General features: G+C 40.7%; 5 protein-coding genes across 14 annotated transcripts in view; 4 read left to right on the forward strand and 1 right to left on the reverse strand.

Annotated features, from left to right (window-relative positions):
• Positions 1 to 5,306, forward strand: part of LOC143211794 (protein Wnt-4) — a 123,479-nt gene extending 118,173 nt beyond the window's left edge. The window contains exon 7 of the mRNA XM_076429780.1: positions 30 to 5,306. Within this exon, the coding sequence (XP_076285895.1) occupies positions 30 to 231 (202 nt within the window). The 3' untranslated portion in view covers positions 232 to 5,306. The remainder of the gene's footprint in view (positions 1 to 29) is intronic.
• Positions 5,307 to 6,804: 1,498 nt separating this feature from the next.
• LOC143211787 (UDP-glucuronosyltransferase 2B31) lies at positions 6,805 to 14,176 on the reverse strand. 9 transcript variants are annotated; one of them, XM_076429761.1, is made up of 6 exons: positions 13,270 to 13,407; positions 12,118 to 12,780; positions 11,554 to 11,936; positions 10,610 to 10,955; positions 9,746 to 9,998; positions 6,805 to 9,160 (listed from the first exon to the last, which is right to left on the reverse strand). In XM_076429761.1, the coding sequence occupies exons 2-6, from the start codon at positions 12,238 to 12,240 to the stop codon at positions 8,649 to 8,651; spliced, it is 1,617 nt and encodes a 538-aa protein (XP_076285876.1). In that variant the 5' UTR covers positions 12,241 to 12,780; positions 13,270 to 13,407; the 3' UTR covers positions 6,805 to 8,648. The 9 variants fall into 9 exon arrangements, with proteins under 9 accessions (XP_076285876.1, XP_076285879.1, XP_076285878.1 ...); XM_076429764.1 differs by having other exon boundaries at positions 12,118 to 12,427; positions 13,374 to 13,390; XM_076429763.1 differs by having other exon boundaries at positions 12,118 to 12,427; positions 13,270 to 13,382.
• On the forward strand, positions 13,601 to 16,056 carry LOC143211790 (nuclear pore glycoprotein p62-like). Of its 2 annotated transcripts, none has more exons than XM_076429775.1 (6): positions 13,601 to 13,915; positions 14,097 to 14,337; positions 14,414 to 14,935; positions 15,009 to 15,171; positions 15,241 to 15,478; positions 15,559 to 16,056. In XM_076429775.1, exons 2-6 carry the CDS (start codon positions 14,268 to 14,270, stop codon positions 15,919 to 15,921), a joined length of 1,356 nt encoding a protein of 451 aa, XP_076285890.1. In that variant the 5' UTR covers positions 13,601 to 13,915; positions 14,097 to 14,267; the 3' UTR covers positions 15,922 to 16,056. The 2 variants fall into 2 exon arrangements, with proteins under 2 accessions (XP_076285890.1, XP_076285889.1); XM_076429774.1 differs by having other exon boundaries at positions 13,612 to 13,915; positions 15,000 to 15,171.
• A 142-nt stretch (positions 16,057 to 16,198) lies between these two features.
• Positions 16,199 to 17,890, forward strand: LOC143211799 (checkpoint protein HUS1-like). Its single transcript, XM_076429791.1, has 2 exons — positions 16,199 to 17,088; positions 17,278 to 17,890. The coding sequence occupies exons 1-2, from the start codon at positions 17,037 to 17,039 to the stop codon at positions 17,718 to 17,720; spliced, it is 495 nt and encodes a 164-aa protein (XP_076285906.1). The 5' UTR covers positions 16,199 to 17,036; the 3' UTR covers positions 17,721 to 17,890.
• Positions 17,759 to 18,112, forward strand: LOC143211722 (checkpoint protein HUS1-like). Its single transcript, XM_076429634.1, has one exon. It carries the CDS (start codon positions 17,759 to 17,761, stop codon positions 18,110 to 18,112), a length of 354 nt encoding a protein of 117 aa, XP_076285749.1.
• The last annotated feature ends 15 nt before the right edge of the window (positions 18,113 to 18,127 follow it).

An 18,127-nucleotide genomic window follows, 5' to 3' on the forward strand; every position in this document is an offset into this window, starting at 1 on the left:
CTAAAGACGGTCCGACGATGGGTTTGCAGGCTCGGTATTCCCGGTACGAGAGGAAGGATATGCAACCGGACGTCTCCCGGGTTGGACGGATGTCGTCTTCTGTGCTGCGGCCGAGGGTACCAGACGCGAGTTCGCGACGTGACCGAGAAGTGCGGCTGCCGGTTCGTCTGGTGTTGCAACGTCGAGTGCGAGCTCTGCCGACACACGCGCGAGGAGCACGTCTGCAATTAGATGGTGCAATTGCATTCCGGTCGGCCTACCGAAAGGTGCTTCACGACCCTCTGCGTCCAGGCAGAGATATCTTTCCGCGACGATGATTTCTCGGGTTGTTCGGCCCCGGCGCGAAACCGACGCGACGACAAGACGCGACGGTCGCCGCAAGAATCACCGGGTAGACTAACGCTTCTACCAACGCTGTTTTAAGTTAAAGTTAAAACCATAAGCCCGGCCTGACCGGCCGGCCCTCTCTATCTCACGGGGGGTCGGCCACGGGGGCCGTAAAACCGCCGCGAGAGGCTACAAAGTGTGACACGTTACGTTAGAACATTCTGTACCTGACAGTCAGAGTGTCGTAAGTCCACTCTTCGGCAACGGTGACTTTACGCGTAGTTTTCAAACGGTTAGAGAAACATATCTGGCGTACAGCCGTGTTCTGCAGGGCGGTCCCCCCACACGACAACGATCGTCTTCCTTGTTTCCGTTTACCACGGAACGATCTTCGAGGTCGTCCTGGGTCGTACACCCTCACAGCACGCAACAGCTGTACGGTGTTTCCATCCGCTCGCCTAACTTTTCAATCGCGGAAGCGAAGCTTTTATCGATTTTCTGCTTCTTTGAAATTTTATTCGTGATTTTATAGACGTGGAAATGAATTCGGTGCCTTTCTCCGAAGAAACGATATTCGCAGACTTTGAATGTACATCAGCCTAAAACTAATTTTCACAGGAATCAAAAATATGTGACGTTCATTCTCTTATCAGCAGACTGCGGATCTGTACGCAAATTAAATTCGGTGTCCCTTTAATAATGTTAATGGATTGAAAGTAACATACTGACACTCTTAAATTCTTTGAATTCTTTGAAGTCATAAATGTGTACGATGAATGTGATGAGCGAACATTATTGCATTATTACATACACATGCATCATTCATGCATGACACATGTTATCATCGTTAATCGTTGATTGTTTTGTTAAGTTGTACAGCACCCGTAAGCATTGAAATAAAGGCACCGAATTAGCTCCTAAATCTAATAGAAGAAAAAGATTGAAACAGATCAAGTGAAAATGAAATTATTCGTATCCTGCGAGGACGTTTGAAATTATGTAGAAGAAATCGCTTATATCTAGATCAGGCATGAGCAAAAAGTCCTTCGGGGCAACGTATGGCGGGTGTGATCGTAGCCAGGAGGTCTCGAAATTCTATGTTGCTCCTTCGTAGATTGCCCTGAGTAGCAATCTCTGTCCATGTCTGATCTAACCGAGCCGCGCTAAAATTTTCAAAAATGCGTCTTCGTGCACGATCAAGACCTGTCAGACCGTCAAATTTTAGCAAACCTCGACTCCTTGGCGCACGACGTTCCCGTCGGAAGGAACAACGAAGACGAAACCCTGGCAGACGCGTCCAAAGTGAAATTCGCTACCCCAGCAAAACTGTGTCGACTCGTTTCAGTATTAATATCGTAATAGCAAGGTACGATTGTGTCTGTGAAGTTGCAGTTACGTGGCTTATTATGCTAGTCTGGCTCTCAGGTGCACCATTATTTACGCGAATGTTGGCATATTGAGGAGCAGTTAAGAGACCGCCACGGATCGGTGTGTCCGGTTTGATCGTTGGCGCCGACCGAAGCCACGCGTTATCCAAAATGGCGGTCGGTGTTCTGTTACCGATGGCGACTAAACATTCTCATAAGGGATACTAATTCCCGCACGATCGTGCCCCCGTTCACGACGAATTTGTACGGCGCTCGGTATCTCGCGCGTACCTCTTTCTTTTTGCCCCCGGTCGTCCCCTCGGTGAAACTCAATATGTTAATAATTTGCGGTTTTCTGCTGACGCGAGAGAAAGATAGAGGAGGCGGGCGTGTGCGTGTGAGTGTTATATATGTGTGTGCGCGCGTATTCTGTGTGGACGCGATCGAGTGTCCGGATAAGCGAGCGACTGAGAAGCGGAGAGCATGGGATAGAGTAATACATATAGGCGTGAATATTAGGCCACTCGACGACCATTCTTCGTTCGTTTCTGTTACGCGCTCGCGACATTTGCGTACGACTGCGAGAGTCTTATTTATATCGGAGTTAAAAGACCTGAACGATGTGTAGGTATCTCATTGTAATGCCGACGCTCTCTAGCGCGTAGAAACCACCTTGTCTTCACCTGAATATGGAGCACCTACAGTGGCTCGCAAAAGTGCTCGCGCGACTACGCTCTCGGAAAAGCTCCGACGAGCCCCGCGTCAGCTCCACCGGTGATTCAGAACGAGGATTCTATCGCTTCTGTTCTTTCTTTGAATATACACATATGTTCGGCTTGAACGAAGTGTCAAACGGTAGAGAATCTTCTGCTATAGACTGTGAATTTTTCTACGAATTTCGATATTTATACATACAGTGATTTATAACGACGAGATTTCCTCAAGCGCTTAATTCCAGCCTAGTTGCAAATAGACCATTTCCTTACGGAACATCGTTGACTTCTTTCTCGAATCTGACCCGTTTAGCCAACTGAATGTCTTTTCCTTGGATCGTTTTTACTCGGAATTCAATTCGTACCGCCTCATCGACCGCTGATGGTAGACGCTGTTGAATCGTCTCAAACAGCATTTAGCTTCTAATTTGTAAATACCTGCGTTTTACGTAAATTATCTTAACATGTGTAAATTGACGTGCAAGTATGTTTACCTTTCACAGTAAAGCCGAGAGTATATTATCGAATTTTTCTGCGGAACAGCAGAAAAGAGGGGAGATTGGTGAAACCGTGAACAATCGTCCATAAGAGAAGAGAAGGTACTGTGTACGTTCGATTTCTTCGAAATTCTCTAGCCCTTCGTCGAATACAGTACACGAAGACGAAAAGTATCGAACATCGACGCCCGGTTCGGACGAGTTCCGTCTCGAAACCGGGAACGAACGGATTTCGTCGCACAACGAAATGTTGTAGGAGGCCTCGAATCAGTTTATTAACAAATTTCGCCCCGAAGCGTTAGAATACTTTCGCGATCCACTGTACACGACTCGCTTATATCGGCCGTGTTCCGGCGAACAATGCGAGTTACGAGGAGCGAGACGGACTACGAGAGCGAGAGTCAGTCCACGTCGAGGCGAGGTGAAAAGGAGATGAAAAAATAACCGGAGAAGAAAGCAAAGAAAAGGGAGAAAGAGGGAGAGGCGGGAGGAAAGGAGGCCGTGCAAGCGATACGGCGCGTGTATTCGCTGTCGGCAGTTCGCCTCGAGTCGCTCGGATCGGGAACAATTCTGCCAATGACTGTACATACTGTCTTCTTACTGTTTTCCTTTTTTATTTGATGTTTTTGTAGATTTTGCGTGCACACGACTGTCGCGCTGTATATAGATAAGCCGGTTACGCGGACGTCGCCGACACAGGTTTCGCCGACACTGTTTTACCCTTCTAGGGCTCGCCAAAAGGACCATACAGGAGAATCGACCCTTTCGCTTCTACATCCTTAACCCTTGTGTAGTCAACCGGGTATCCGTTTACTGTATTTCTTTCAACAATTTGTTAATGTTTCTCTAAAAAATATTACAAAATTATCCATTCTTTACTCGCTAATACAGTAATTTGTAGTCTTATAATGAGAATTCGTGCAAACATGTTAAATACAGAAAGGTTTTAAATAATCTATACATTTTGGATGACTACATAACGGTTACTCGTAAACTACGGAACAATATTTTTTAAGATACATAGTTACATATCTCGTTTTCATAAGAAATTTTTCTTCTCCATTGATTTCAGTAAACTGTTTCAACAAGCATTTAAATAATTGCTACACATGTAATTGTCACTATTTATATGTATATGTATTAGTTCTTTTATAATTTATGAAATACGAGCGCACCAGTAGACGGCTCGATTCTGATGGAAAAGCTACATTTTCCCTTTTCAAAATATTCCCAAGTCGGTCACTTTAATTTCTCGCACGAAGTAACAAGTGACGTCACCATAGATTATCGCTGACTTATTTGTCTGGCCACGACACGCCGTTACTACTTGCAAATACAAATGACACGGCATGACCTTTTCCCCATCGATCTCGATAGGATTACCGCGCCATGGAATCATTTCGATGAATACCAGTTGGTTGAAAGAGTGCCGATAAAATCCGTGTCGGTGATTTCAATGGAACCCATAGATAAGCATGTACACGGATCGATCGATGTTTCTTTACGTTTATCGAAGGCTGGAGAGAGAGAGAGAGAGAGAGAGAGAGAGAGAGAGAGAGAGAGAGAGAGAGAGAATGAGAGAATGAGAGAACCCAGAGTGATCACTCCTGCGATTTCCAGGTCTCGATCTTTTCCATCGCCACATCCGACTGATCTTTTTTCGCCGAGTTTCCATTCGCGACTCTGACGGACTCTACAGGGTCTTTCACCGAGACGCGATACATACACCGATTTCTTTGTTCACCTCCGATCACCGCGAAACAGTGCGATTGTAGCCTTTTTCGAAGGTAATAGCTGTCCAACAACTCAATACTTATAACGCATAAACAGACTACGTCACTGCATCATTACGTAAATGGCTATTTCCATAAAGCATTTTATAAAAGTCAGGATAAGCAGATGGTTCGCAATACACTCCAATCGAAGTCAATTTAAAATTCCGGCTAATTTATTGTAGTATGTCTGGCGAAACGGGTGAAGCTACTTTTTTCTATGTAACAAGTATAACATACAAAGATTCGTGGTATGTCAAAAACGCCATAAGTCAATTTACGATCGAGACAACAGGTGTATTGAGTAGCGAATGGGTACTATAGTTAATCTGCGATGCGCAGGGTGTGTCACGATGAACGGAATTTTCGAACATCTCTATCAGACTCGAAGGCACACGAACCTTGTGAAGGGAAAGAGCCGGACTGTTCGAGGGTGTAAATACGATAGCATAAGTAGAATTTTATTTAATGTAATTCCCGAGGTCGTATGAGGTCGTATTGCGTTTGTATATCCCTAGACGTATGTATTCGACACCCATTAATAATTATCTAATGGTTGGTTTGGAAATTGTAATACTATCGTCTTCAAACGACCTCGAGGAAGTATTAACGACATCGATATCATTTCGGTGTTAAGTCCCAGCACTTATTACGTTTCGTCGCAGAAGCCAAGCCGATTGAAGCCACTGTCTAGTCAATTACGAAGTCCGAATTCATCGTAGATCGGATATTTCATATGTACGATCATGCTTTTCGTTTCAATTTAGAACACAAATTTCTTCTTTGTTCTACGTTTCTTTCCTGTTTGCCGTTTATTTCGTAAATAATGTATACTATCGACCGTCTTTTTGATACAGGACACACGTTTTTTGGTGTGCTCCCTCTATAAGCGAAAAATCAATTTCTTACGCGGAGATCGATTTATTTTATGACCACATCTATTGTCGTAGATCGCTTCGATCGATAACGATTTTTCTACGATGGAGTAACCGTATGGATCGCGCGGATCACGCGAAGATCGACGAACCACGATACACACAAACGAATTGTATACCAAGCGCCAATTGTCATCGCTCGAATGACCATAAACGGCTGATTTGATCAAAGAACATGGCCTTAGAAAGGAAAACAAAAAAAGAAAACGAAAAAAATTGGGAGAGAAGGAGGATTATTAACCATAGATACAGATTCGTCCGTACGTTGTAAGGATCTAGCGATAAACGCACACGAGCGAGCACTCGTGCGACGACGACAACATACAGAGCGCAGTATTGTGAAAATTTTGTAATTTATTTTTCCTCACGTCGCTACATTGTACTTTCTAGCTTTTCTTCGGATCAATCAACTTAACGATCAAGTATTCTCGTAATAGTTACGTCTCTTCATTAGCAATGCGATAACACCCTAGCTCGTAACATTTGTATTTGTATGTACCTGTACTCTACGTGCATTTATATAAATACATATGCGAAAAGTGTCCGTATTTAACCACTTCCGTTCTAGCCGGAACCACGGGCGAGCTGTAGGTTGTGCCACATAGCTTGGAGAACAAAAATATTACGGCGCTATCCCAGTAATAAAAACAGAGATTAGATATAGCTGATATTAAACATTTAAGAAAACTTTCGGGCATCTTCGGTCGGTGGTTGAAGAGGGTATTCTGGTTTTCGAGATCAGAAAATTTACCTTTCCCTGGTATTAGTGTCAATCTTTATAGCCTGAAGAATACACCTGCCAAACGTTTCTCCGAAATCAGATCTCTTTTTATAAAATATTAGTCGAACCATCAAAGAATGTAAAAGGAAAAATGGTAGGGCCAATAGAAAAGCTTATCAAGATTAAAAAAAAAACACTTGATTCAATTTTTTATTCAAACGTTGGTTCGAACGTTGTAAGCGTTAAAAAAGTTTTTAAATCAAAGATGAAGAACAGTGTGTACAAAAAGCATTGTAACTTTTTCGTTGCCTAGAGAAAGAATTGAACCAGAATATCCCCTTAAGCGTATATAGAGTTCCCTTCTTATAGCCAGTATGGGATTGACAATGATCGTAGAGAGTAATTTGCTTATTGAAAAGAGATACCTGAAATACGCTCGTAGTCTTGTTACCTGTCCACCTCACACTATTACTTTAGACTTGCAAGATAGGAGTGGAGTGGACAGCTGTTATGACTTTGCGCATTCGGAACTGTTTACGATCATTATATTCGTTTCATGCTGCTATAAGGTCTCGTATAGACTAGATCATTCCGACGAACATTTCGACGAACGGCGATCGGAACAGGTTTGTGCTATTTCCAGATTTTCTTTAGAACAACTATGGGAGCTGCAGCGGCGTATACTACACAAAGAAATACAGAAAATGTTGACAGTTTATTGAGTGAATTGAAGTTTTAAAGTGAAATGTTCAGGTCTGTACGAAGCATGAAAGACATCAGATTCGAGATTAAATGACTTGAATTGTTGGAGATGTTGCAACATGATGAATTTTCGTCTTTATATGATTCTATGATACATAGTCGGAATAAAAACGGAATGGTTACGTTCCGAGAGCGCGTTCCGTGAACAACAAGGTTGGTCACACATCGAGCCCTTTTCGGTTTGGCTGAGCTTTCTAAGTTGTGAAAATCGCACACGTCTTGATATGTAAATACTAGAGGTGTGCGGGAACCCGGGAATTCCCGAATCCCGATGCCGGGAACGGGATGGGAAGTCTCGTATCATGTCGGGACAGGATCCCAAAAATCCTGAGTTTTTCTCGAGAATATTCGGGATTCCCGGTGGTGTTCGGGTTTCCCGTGAATTTTTTCGGGATTTCTGCAGGGGTGTGCGAGAGTCCCGAAAATGTTCGGAATTCTCGTAAAATATCCGGGATTCCCGAGAATTTTCGGGATTCCGTCCCGATCCCAAAAAAAATTCCTGTCCCGACCGGAATCTCGCACATCCCTGGATTTCTGACACTCTACGGAATCTTTTAATATTGTTTTTTAGTCTTTATCTATGCCAGTGGCGCATCCAGGGGGAGGGCAGGGGGCCAAGTCCCCCCCTCCAAGAAAAAATGTTTAGCTTCCAAAATTAAAATCGCGGAATAGCCCTTGACAGATATAATAAAGGTCATCACGCAGAACCTAGGGCTGGGTTCAACTCCCCCCCCCCCCCCCTCCCCAAGATTGCATCATGGATGCGCCACTGATCTATGCTACAAGAGTCTTCGTTATAATCTCGGGCTAAATTTCCGATTACGTCCTTGCAATGTGTTCATAGCAAGGGCCTCTTTAATAATTTGAGACAAATTATGAAGTAGAAATGTAATTTTTCAGATAATTGAAATCACCGATGTCTTTGTTTATAAATTTCTGTCTATTTCTTGACATTTATTCTTTATACTATGAATATTTAGGATATGCTATCTATCCTGCACACAGATTTGTAAGTGCCACCCGTTCGCGTTCGTGCGCGTCGAAATGCTCGCGGCGGCGTTCGTGGCACCGTTCGCCGAAATGTTCGTCGAAATGTCATAACATCTCCAAAAATTCATGTCATTCAATCTCGGATCTGATGTCCTTAAAATGCTTCGTACCGACCTGAACGTTTCAACGCAATAAACTGCCAACATTTTCTGTATTTCTTTGTATAGTATACGCCGCTGCAGCTCCCATAGTTGTTCGCAAGAAAATCTGGAAATAGCACAAATCCGTTCCGATCGTCGTTCGTCGAAATGTTCGTCGGAATGTTCGTCAGAATGTTCGTCGGAATGTTCGTCGAAATGCGCGGTTCGTCGAAATGTTTTAGTCCGTACGAGGCCTAAAGGGAAAATTCTGTAATCCGCAGTGTCAATGAACTTACATAAATGCAGGTGGTCCAAAAATGTGATACGTCGGGGGTGTTAAAAAGATTCCCATTAGGAGTTTAGTGTATCGTACACCTGATGTGTGTATAATATTACAAACTCCTATCGGTGAACGGAATCATTTTTACTGGGCGTACCTTCCCTTAGACAGTTGCGCCCTCTTCGATATAAAGAGATACCATGCCAACATGCAACCGACGGTCACGCAAATCCCCACTATACAGCCCACGAATGAACCGAGTAAAAATTCCAGGTCTTCGTTAGGCGTTCTTGCCGGGCTGATCGCCGTCAAGAACTCCAAGTTTCTATCCTTGGCCCGTGCCATATAACGGAGCCAGTGAGTCAGTCTGTCTACAGCAGGATTTATCCTGTCGCGGATGGCCACGGAAACTCTCCGCGCGTTCTCCCGATAATTCATGATCTGGTGCATCTGCACCACCATGTTTGTCAGCTCCGAACCAGAGATGGCGCGAATATCCTCTACAGAACGCGCGAAGCCTAATTGTACCGCGCGAGCAGCATTCTTCGATTCGTGGGCATTCCTGGGGAAACATATCACCGGTGTCCCATGAAAGCCGCATTCTAAAAGTTCGGTGTCGGCGCAATGACTCAACACCACTTTCGCGCGCGCGTTACCTGTAATATAATGGTAATGTTAACCAACCACCGACGCCCATTTAGACAGATAATGTTAAATCCAATTGAGAAGCGAGATTCAATGAATTTTGCTTTCCCGTGGATTCTCCATTGGGAATGTCCTTACGTATCGAAATAGTTTAGTAAGCTTAATAATATGAAATACGATTGTATCCTGTAAGGCTCGATTGAAGCTCCTGAATCGGTGCATTACCAAATCTGGTCTTGGATAACTTACGATCATTGAGAACGGTTCAAATAATTCAACTAGAAACGTAAACTGTATCCATCATATCTACAGATATCTACTTGTACTACGTTTAGCTTTACCGTCTGCATGTGACATTGAATGAAATTACTTGTAACGTGAACCTGAGGAATCATTTCCAATACCATCTTCCTGCATCCAAGAGGCTCGAAATAAGATTAAAGTGAATTTACAGAAACGGCGATGTGTGCATGTGAACACCGTCATCATCCGAATAAGGATATCGAGTTTCTAGTGAAAGTATTATATTATCAGTAGCTCCGTCAAGAACCTAACAGGATTCTATCCAGAAATTATAAGGTTTCGATCTGCTCTACCTATCAGGTCTTGCCGATCAGCCGTAACAGGAATAAAAAGATTCTCTGGTTTATTTGAGCTTTGCCACCCTTTGGTCTTGTAAACCACCGCTAAGCCGTCCCTGCCTTGTGGTAATGTTCGTGCCATCTCCTCAATCATCGTCTCATGACCATCATCCAAGAAAATCGGAATTATACCCAACTTGAAGCTCACCACTAATTCGTGCAGTTTTTCTGGAAGCAGGTATGCTGCCCTACAGTGATGACAGCCAACCTGAAACATTCGCAGCTTGTTAATGTTGTGGTCATATTTTTAAAATCGAGATAGATCAATGTCGGTAGTAAAACATTATTAATTATTTTAGAATTAACACATTCTAAAATGTAAGTCATTAGTAGACTGCGGATCTTCATGCAAAATAAAAATTGTCTGTTATCTTTTCTTTTATCTGTTATCTTGATCTTATTGTATGTTATTTCTTCCCTTAATGATTTTAATAGAGGATAAATCATCATTGACATCTTCAATTTTTTAAATTTGACAACGATTTTGAATTTCATCTACTCAATTTTGCTATAAATGCATAAAACCCCGCAGTCTAGTCATTAGCAAAGTGAATTTAGAAATACAGAAGACACTTGCTGGGGACAGCTGAAAGTTCTAACTTTTTGCAAGTAAGGATTAAAAAGAAAGTTTAATATAATATGGCTCGCAAAATTGAAAACGAAACATTCCGTGTAGACGTTACACGTACTGTAGATAAAAATAGGATACAAGCAAGGTAAAAGTGTTCTGTCTGCGATCGAACAAATCGAACGTCGTGGAACGTTATACCAGGAAAACATAATACGGGGACAGTATGATCGTTTTTTTGTCTCGCTTACTTCGACTATCAGCGGCGTGAGCGAAGCGAAATCCGAGCGCAGGACGACATCGCTGCCCCAGAGTATGAGGCGAACATCCGTGTAAAGATTGTCTAAATTGAGACCGGTCTCTGGCAAGTATTTTCCCCCTATCCGGAGAGCATACACAGCGTACTCGTCCCTAGCCACCGAGAATATTGACTTCCGTGAAAGACTTGTCCGCAACCTCGTCCAAAATCCTGTACTCTGAACCGGCAAAGCAGCGCCGGTGTATTCGAACACGTAGACCTCTTCGTCCCGGTTTCGCGTCCATATCACTGGTATCGACTGAATCACCCTCGACCATGGTAACAAGCAACCGTCGTGCCTATAAACAATTGATCAATATTATTTATAATAAATACCATATCGATAAAAAATATCCTAATATTTATTTATTACTTCGAGTAACAAATCACAATTTTTTGTTAATATCTTCACTGCCAAATTAGTTCCAATTGTTCAGAGACGCGAGAAAATTTTGTTTTCCGTTAAACATTGCCAATTAGCAGCTGAGAAAAATTCATTTCTCACTTTCTATTTTGAAAATTGCGTACAGCAATTTTTTTACTTTACCATACATACAATTCATACTTCATAATTAGCGGACAATGTTTGAATTATGAAAACAATGTTCCAGATCACTACACCGGAAGTGCATATCTTTGTAAGAGTAGTAAAGGTCTATTTATATTACCCGCACAGCACGCAACGGTTCCGTTTAGTGTATTAATATCTTTTTTTCGTTTCATTTCCGATACGGTCTGTCCTGATACGATACCTATATAAACATTTAGGAGAAATGTTTGATAAAGAATGCTTGTCTGAACAGAACCGTTCCGTGCCTACATATGTTAAATCTAACAGAAGCAATTTGCATTAAATATATGCTCAAAGAGGTTTTCGTCGATTACCAAGATACCTACCTAAGGCCAGGAAATACGACGAACGTGGGTTGAATTTCCGATATTTTCTTGGCGATCTGCTCATCCTTCAAAAAAGCCTCGCAAATCTTGATTGCTTTGTTTTCGGGATACGCGGAGTGATCTATTTCGACCGTCAACAACACCAGTTCCACTGCGATCAAATTCTCGTAGAGATCGGACTGATACTGTTCCGGTATGATCAGAGTCGCATCGATTCCTTCATCCGATAAAGTATTGGCTAGCAATGACAAATCGTAGACATCCTCGAATGCAACAACCACTGCCGATTGCGGCGGTTCGGTCAAGGTCGAACCGACAACGATGTGAATGAAGCAAAGGCACGCGCAGAATTTGACCAGCGCGAACATTATGTGCGAACGCTGCTAACAAATCGGTAAAAATAAAACTTCTGTTTATCATTCATACGAATCACCCGTGTTTAACGACGTTTTAAACGTCGAAATGAAAAACTGAGTAATCTGATATAAGTTCTTCTTGTTAATTCCTAGTTTTTTTCTGTTGGATATCAACGCGTTAATCGGAATTTCGAAACGGGTCACTCACAGAGGATAAAAAAGGAACACGTCTCGGAACGATGCGATGTAGCGATAAACCAGCATTAAATAGTTCTCGTATATTTCCTAATTCTTCTTGATTTAAACACAAAAATCGATCTGCCTTCTTCATACGTCAACTATTTAACACACATAAGTCTGATGTAAGAGTTGATATGGTGCGCGACTTATCTTTTCATTCAAATAATTTGTCAACTCCGAATTCGAATTTGTAGAAATTTCAAATATCTGCAAATGGTATAGTTTTCCTGCCTTGACGTACTCGGGAGCAGGATGAGTAAACAGCACACTATTTTCCACTGAAAAGATGCGAGATTCACACACGGAATATTATAGTCGTGCCGGTCGAAGAACTATGAGTTTTAAGCGAACGAGCGACTCGCCTCACTCGCCTCTGACGCAGCACCGCCACGAAGCGTAAACGATCGCGTGGGTCGTAACATTTGACTTTCGTAAGCAAAGTCTGCCTTGGTCCAGAGAGCGACACTCCGGACTCCGATTGTCAAGCCGGCTGCCGGCTAAATGTTCTAAAAAACGTGCGGTGGTATTCTGGATGCACGCACGTACACTCTGCTACTACTTACTGTGTTCAACAGTGACTATTTAGTTCTCATCGTGCGATTAACGTTTTCACGCGTGGAACTTTACGAAACTATTACATACAACGTTTAAGTAGATTATTAGAGTTATATAGTATTTACACTGCTCAGTTAATAAATAGCTATTGAACATTTGAATCGCATAGATTCATTACTAGACTGCGGATTTTATGCATTTATGAGAAGAATGGGTACAATTTAAAGCAGTGGACATGTTAAAAATATTTAAGAACATCAATGTATCAGTTTCAGCTTAATAGGATAATTAAAAGAAGAATGCAATTTCTATTTGGCTCCTGCCACCTACAATCAATGCGAACATTTTTTATTTTGCATAAAGATCCGCAGTTTATTCATTACTTATATGAAGGTTGGATTTTCTGAAATTTAACTTTGTTTCGGGCAACTCTGATTGCTTTACATATATACACACTCTGTTCTGCACACATATTGATATATTACAAAAGATTAATGTTATTTATTCACGAGTTAAAATTGTATACTTCATAACCTCTCGATCACATTGTAAATAGCTACTGTACCATAAACTGTCTGTCAGTAATATATACGTCATTGTAAGGATAACCCGATAACGTGACTTCTATATCAAGGAATAATGTTACCGAATCCGCCTTTTTAATGTTACTTTTCAGATCCAAACCGAAGTTCCGAGAAACCGGTAGAATACATGCAGCACACATGTATCTGTATATGGACATGGTTTAGTTTCGAAAAGTAGGGGTTTGTTATCAGCAAACGGTTTTATTGCAACGCCACCTGTCTAGTGATGAGATATTGTGCGCCTTTTTCGCGCTTGCGCGACAATTTTAGCGTCAGTAACGTACAAAGTTGAGCTAAAATGGAGTACCTTGGTCACCCGCCAATTTCGCAAAATTTGTTATGATTTGATTTTGAAGTATGACTGTACAACATGTGTGTATTGTATTAAAATTTAATATGTATGTACATATAATATATAAACTTCTGAACTCCTCCGGTACTTTCCTACCAGTAATAGTTCCCCACAAACTTAGCACGTACATATATATCAATATATATGTACATACATTCCTGACGAAACTCGCGCACAATACCTCACCAGTGGTCTGTTCAAATGATTGAATTCGTTTGTTCCTAGTTACTATCAGCATCAGTCCTTGACAAAGTCCTTGTTGGAAAAGCAGAACGGTATGTATATTTTGGTTATGTTTCCCAGGTGAATTTCAAAATAAACGAAAAGGGTACATAAAGACTCAAAAGACTGTCCAGTATACCTTTAATTATAGATGCTAACCTTCGTGAAATCTTTATTTCTTGTTCTGTGGCTTTTGAGGTTAACAAGTTACTGATTTTATATACTCATTTACAGAACCTGAAGAGTAGAAAAAGAAAAGAGAACAAAGAGTAAAAGTGTTAGTTAATGACAGCTAACACCAGTGGACGACGAACAAACACATTAAAAGAATTTTTTAATTTATCAACTGTTCATCGAAATATCAAACACAGTCGTCTATAACTAAGATATACATAAAAAATAAAGATGAGCTTCACGTTTGATCCTTCAAAAACACAAGCAGCCCCTACAACAACAACTAATGCTCCAGCAACAAGTAAAACCCAAGAAACATTCGATATCATGATATAAAGAATAGAAGAATAGTTTTATTGTATCTAAATATTTTATAGGTTTTACATTTGGCTCCATGGGTGCTGGAGATGCAGGGAAATCGTTAGGATTTTCACTGGCGCAAACGCAAAGTAAACCTGCAGCTGCACCTGTATTTGCAACTGGACTAAACACTATGCCTGCTCAGGGTACTACTACTGGGTTTAGTTTTGGCACACCTGCAGCAGCACCTGTAGCAGCTCCTGCTAATACGTCAACACAGCAAACACCTGGATTAACGTTTGGTACAGGTGCGGTTGCAAGTACTGGCATTACTCCTACCGCAACTAGTACCACATCGCCTAAACTTTTCTGTGGACCAACTACAATTGGAAGTACTCCCAGCTTTACTTTAGGAGGCACTACTACGGCTACTACAGCAGCAACGCCTGTATCTGGTTTTGGAGCTAAACCTCTTACGGGCGGATTAACCTTGGGAGGTAGTCAAGCTACGTCGTCCGCTCCAACAACTGGTTTGACATTTGGTACACCAAATACAAAGGCAGCAGGCACTACTTTTGCTGTTGGTACTACGGCAGCAGGTACCGATATTAGTCTATAGAATACTTACAAATTGGACATCTAAACATATAATGAATTTTATAGTTTCTACAGGCTTCCCCACAACTGCAAAACCTGGCTCTACTGCTACAGGATTCACTTTTGGCACAGGAACAACTGCAGCAGCTAGCACAACTGGGTTTTCATTAAATAAAACGTCTGTTGCGCCAAGTCTTACAACTCCCAGCACTCAACTATCATTAGGCACACCTACTACGTAAATAAATTTTACTTTAGATTAAATATGCACATTCTGACTTGCATACTAGTCAATGAAATATTACAGTGTCACTTCATCTGCAAATGCAAACCAACCAGCTTCCATAAGCTCGTTCGAAGAATCTATCAACAAGTGGACTTTAGAATTAGAAGAACAGGAGAAAGTATTTGTTAATCAAGCCGCACAAGTGAATGCTTGGGATAAATTGCTAATAACGAATGGAGAGAAAATAGTAACTCTTAACGAAGAAGTTGAACGGGTGAAAATTGAGCAACAACAATTAGAACAAGAATTGGATTATGTTGTAAGTTTTTGTTGGTCATTTATTGAAATGTATACAATTTGTGAATTACTGTTGGCACAGTATGCGTTGATTATTTACAGGTCGGTCAACAAAAGGAATTGCAAGATTGTCTAGAACCACTAGAGAAAGAATTAGCATCACTTTCAGTTTCGGATCCAGAAAGAGAATATGCTTATCGTTTAGCGGAAGATCTGGATACGCAACTAAAAAGAATGTCGGAAGATCTGAAAGAAATTATAGAACATTTGAATCAAGCTAATCGTACTCAAGATTCTAGTGATCCAATCGTTCAGATCGGCAAAATACTGAACGCGCACATGAATAGTTTGCAGTGGTTGGACCAACAGACATCCTTGCTTAATCACAAAATACAACAGATCGACCAGATGCATCAAAACTTCAGACAAGAGAATGAACGAAGTTTTAATCTAGCATATAATTAATCTTAATTGCCACAAGTAATTCTATAATACAACGTTTGTACATATTTTTGCGATAAGGATACTCTATACCAGTTACTTCTATGCATTGAAAAGAGAAAAATAAAACATGGAATGATTGGTTGTTTAAAAAAATAAGTTTATTTACATTGTATCCAGACAAAGTCATACAAACATTCTTAAACTATAAAGAAGAAATAAAATAATGTACTAATAAGCACTGATATTTTACAGGGTGTTCAAGGTACCTCATTTTATTGATAATTTTACTTTACCGAGGCTAAAAGCGCCGCGCATGCGTGAGAAATCTTGCACAATATCTCACCACTGATCACCATATGAGATTTCGTATTCATGGCAATAAATATTGTAATAAAAGGGGTACCTAAACATTCTGTACAATATCGGTATTTTGCCGCCAATACAATTGCTCCACGGTTCCACTACCTCGATATCATAATATAGATACGTTACTGTTGGATGCGTATACGCGAGAGATCTTACACAATATCTCACCAGATCTCACTCACCCTTGCTCACTGTTGCTCACCCTCACCACTGATCCATGGACTGAAACAGACTGAAATACCATCATCGCTAAAAATTGGTGGTTTTGTTGCGCATACTCTATGTTTAAAAACGAGGAATTTTAGATCTATGTCGACTAAAGAAAAGTTGATCAGGTACAAAAAAAAAAGTAGTAAATATGAAAACTGAATACCTAACAACATTGTCTGCGATGTTATTACATTACGGTGTTGACAATATATGTCTTTCAATAGGTTATATGTACTTCGTTTCACAAAACTACGAAAATATGCTGTCTATTCTGTGTTCCGTTTGAAATACTATATAATCTATGTAAAAATGAAGTATTTATGAAAAGTGCGTGTCATAGTATTTAGTATATTATCACCGACGAGATATTATATATATTATATTATATTATCTCGTCTGTGATATTATATATTTACATAGTTCCTCCGCAGTGACAGAATCATCTGACAAATGCCGGCAAAAATTGTATCACTAGTTCCCGCCAAAAATGTGTTTTTGCCGCGCACGCTTCCGCTTCCAGATTATTGTTAATGCAAAACATTTGTATCATATAATTAAATATGAAATTCCGATGTAGAATGGTAGATGTGATCGCTATGAGAGACTTCACGAGTGAGTTCAATATTTATAATGTGTTCTTAACCTTTTCTGAAGCTTTATCATAAAAATATGATAGACGAAAAATAATTACGAATGATTACGTTGCCATTGTAACTCTCTTTCTTTCTAAATATTATATCTTATATACTTCAATAATGTTATTAATTATTGAGAAAAGATTAACTCTATTTTCTGTTTTAGATATTATTAATGTTCTTTCTCGATTAACGAAACAATGCACTTTGAAATTAACCCCGAGCGAATTGTGCTTTAGCGTCGGTGACGATCGCGTATCGATGGTTTGGGCAGAATTAAGCCAAGATCATTTCTTTTCCGAGTATGTTATGACCGGTGTCACTGAGGAACAAAACGAAATTTATTTAGAATTCGATGCAACCATGCTCGCTAGATCACTGGGTTCTTTACGAATGACTGCAAAGAGCGTAAAAATGAAACTAACAAATAAACGTCAGCCTTGCCTTTCACTGGAAATCGAACTGCCGTCGTTGAGCATAGAATCGAGACAATGTTTGCACGATGTTCCAGTGAGAGTTGTACCGCGTCGAGAATGGCAGGAACATCAAGCACCGAATATTCCAGAATTTGATGTAAATATTCATATATCATGCGTGTCCTATTGCTGAATTAATTACATTTTTATAATTTCTAGATATCGGTAGATATGCCGCAACTTAAACACGTAAGGAACATCGTGGAGAGAATGAAAAACATGAGTCCACGGTTAACATTAAGCGCTGATAAATCTGGCATATTTGTTCTAAAAGTTGATACGGACAGCGCCACGGTTTCTACACATTTCCAGGATCTGCAGGTGTGGAGTTGCAGTCAAAAAGATCATGATGACAAAATATCCGCAACCATTGATATTAAAAAATTCTTTACGTTCTTGGCCTGGGATGTTGTACATCCCGACAATGTGAAATGTAACATACTTCAAGATAGAATGGTGAACTTATATCTACACTTATCGGATCATTTAAAAATACATTACTTTATTCCTTCGATGACTACCTGAGTCATCATTTTATAG

The sequence above is a fragment of the Lasioglossum baleicum genome, chromosome 9 (assembly GCF_051020765.1).
Source record: "Lasioglossum baleicum chromosome 9, iyLasBale1, whole genome shotgun sequence".
In the NCBI taxonomy this organism is placed as follows: Eukaryota; Metazoa; Arthropoda; class Insecta; order Hymenoptera; family Halictidae; genus Lasioglossum; species Lasioglossum baleicum.

Excerpts from the sequence above, each read along its gene's own strand:
- LOC143211790 (XM_076429774.1), top strand. The coding sequence starts at position 14,268 with ATGAGCTTCACGTTTGATCCTTCAAAAACACAAGCAGCCCCTACAACA. Across the intron at positions 14,338-14,413 it reads AACTAATGCTCCAGCAACAA|GTTTTACATTTGGCTCCATG; the intron begins GTAAAACCCAAG and ends AATATTTTATAG. Across the intron at positions 14,936-14,999 it reads TGTTGGTACTACGGCAGCAG|TTTCTACAGGCTTCCCCACA; the intron begins GTACCGATATTA and ends TGAATTTTATAG.
- LOC143211787 (XM_076429759.1), bottom strand. The coding sequence starts at position 13,446 with ATGTCCATATACAGATACATGTGTGCTGCATGTATTCTACCGGTTTCT. Across the intron at positions 10,956-11,553 it reads GTCGTATTTCCTGGCCTTAG|GCACGACGGTTGCTTGTTAC; the intron begins GTAGGTATCTTG and ends AATTGTTTATAG. Across the intron at positions 9,999-10,609 it reads TCACGCCGCTGATAGTCGAA|GTTGGCTGTCATCACTGTAG; the intron begins GTAAGCGAGACA and ends CGAATGTTTCAG.
- LOC143211799 (XM_076429791.1), top strand. The coding sequence starts at position 17,037 with ATGAAATTCCGATGTAGAATGGTAGATGTGATCGCTATGAGAGACTTC. Across the intron at positions 17,089-17,277 it reads CGCTATGAGAGACTTCACGA|ATATTATTAATGTTCTTTCT; the intron begins GTGAGTTCAATA and ends TTTCTGTTTTAG.
- LOC143211722 (XM_076429634.1), top strand. The coding sequence starts at position 17,759 with ATGCCGCAACTTAAACACGTAAGGAACATCGTGGAGAGAATGAAAAAC.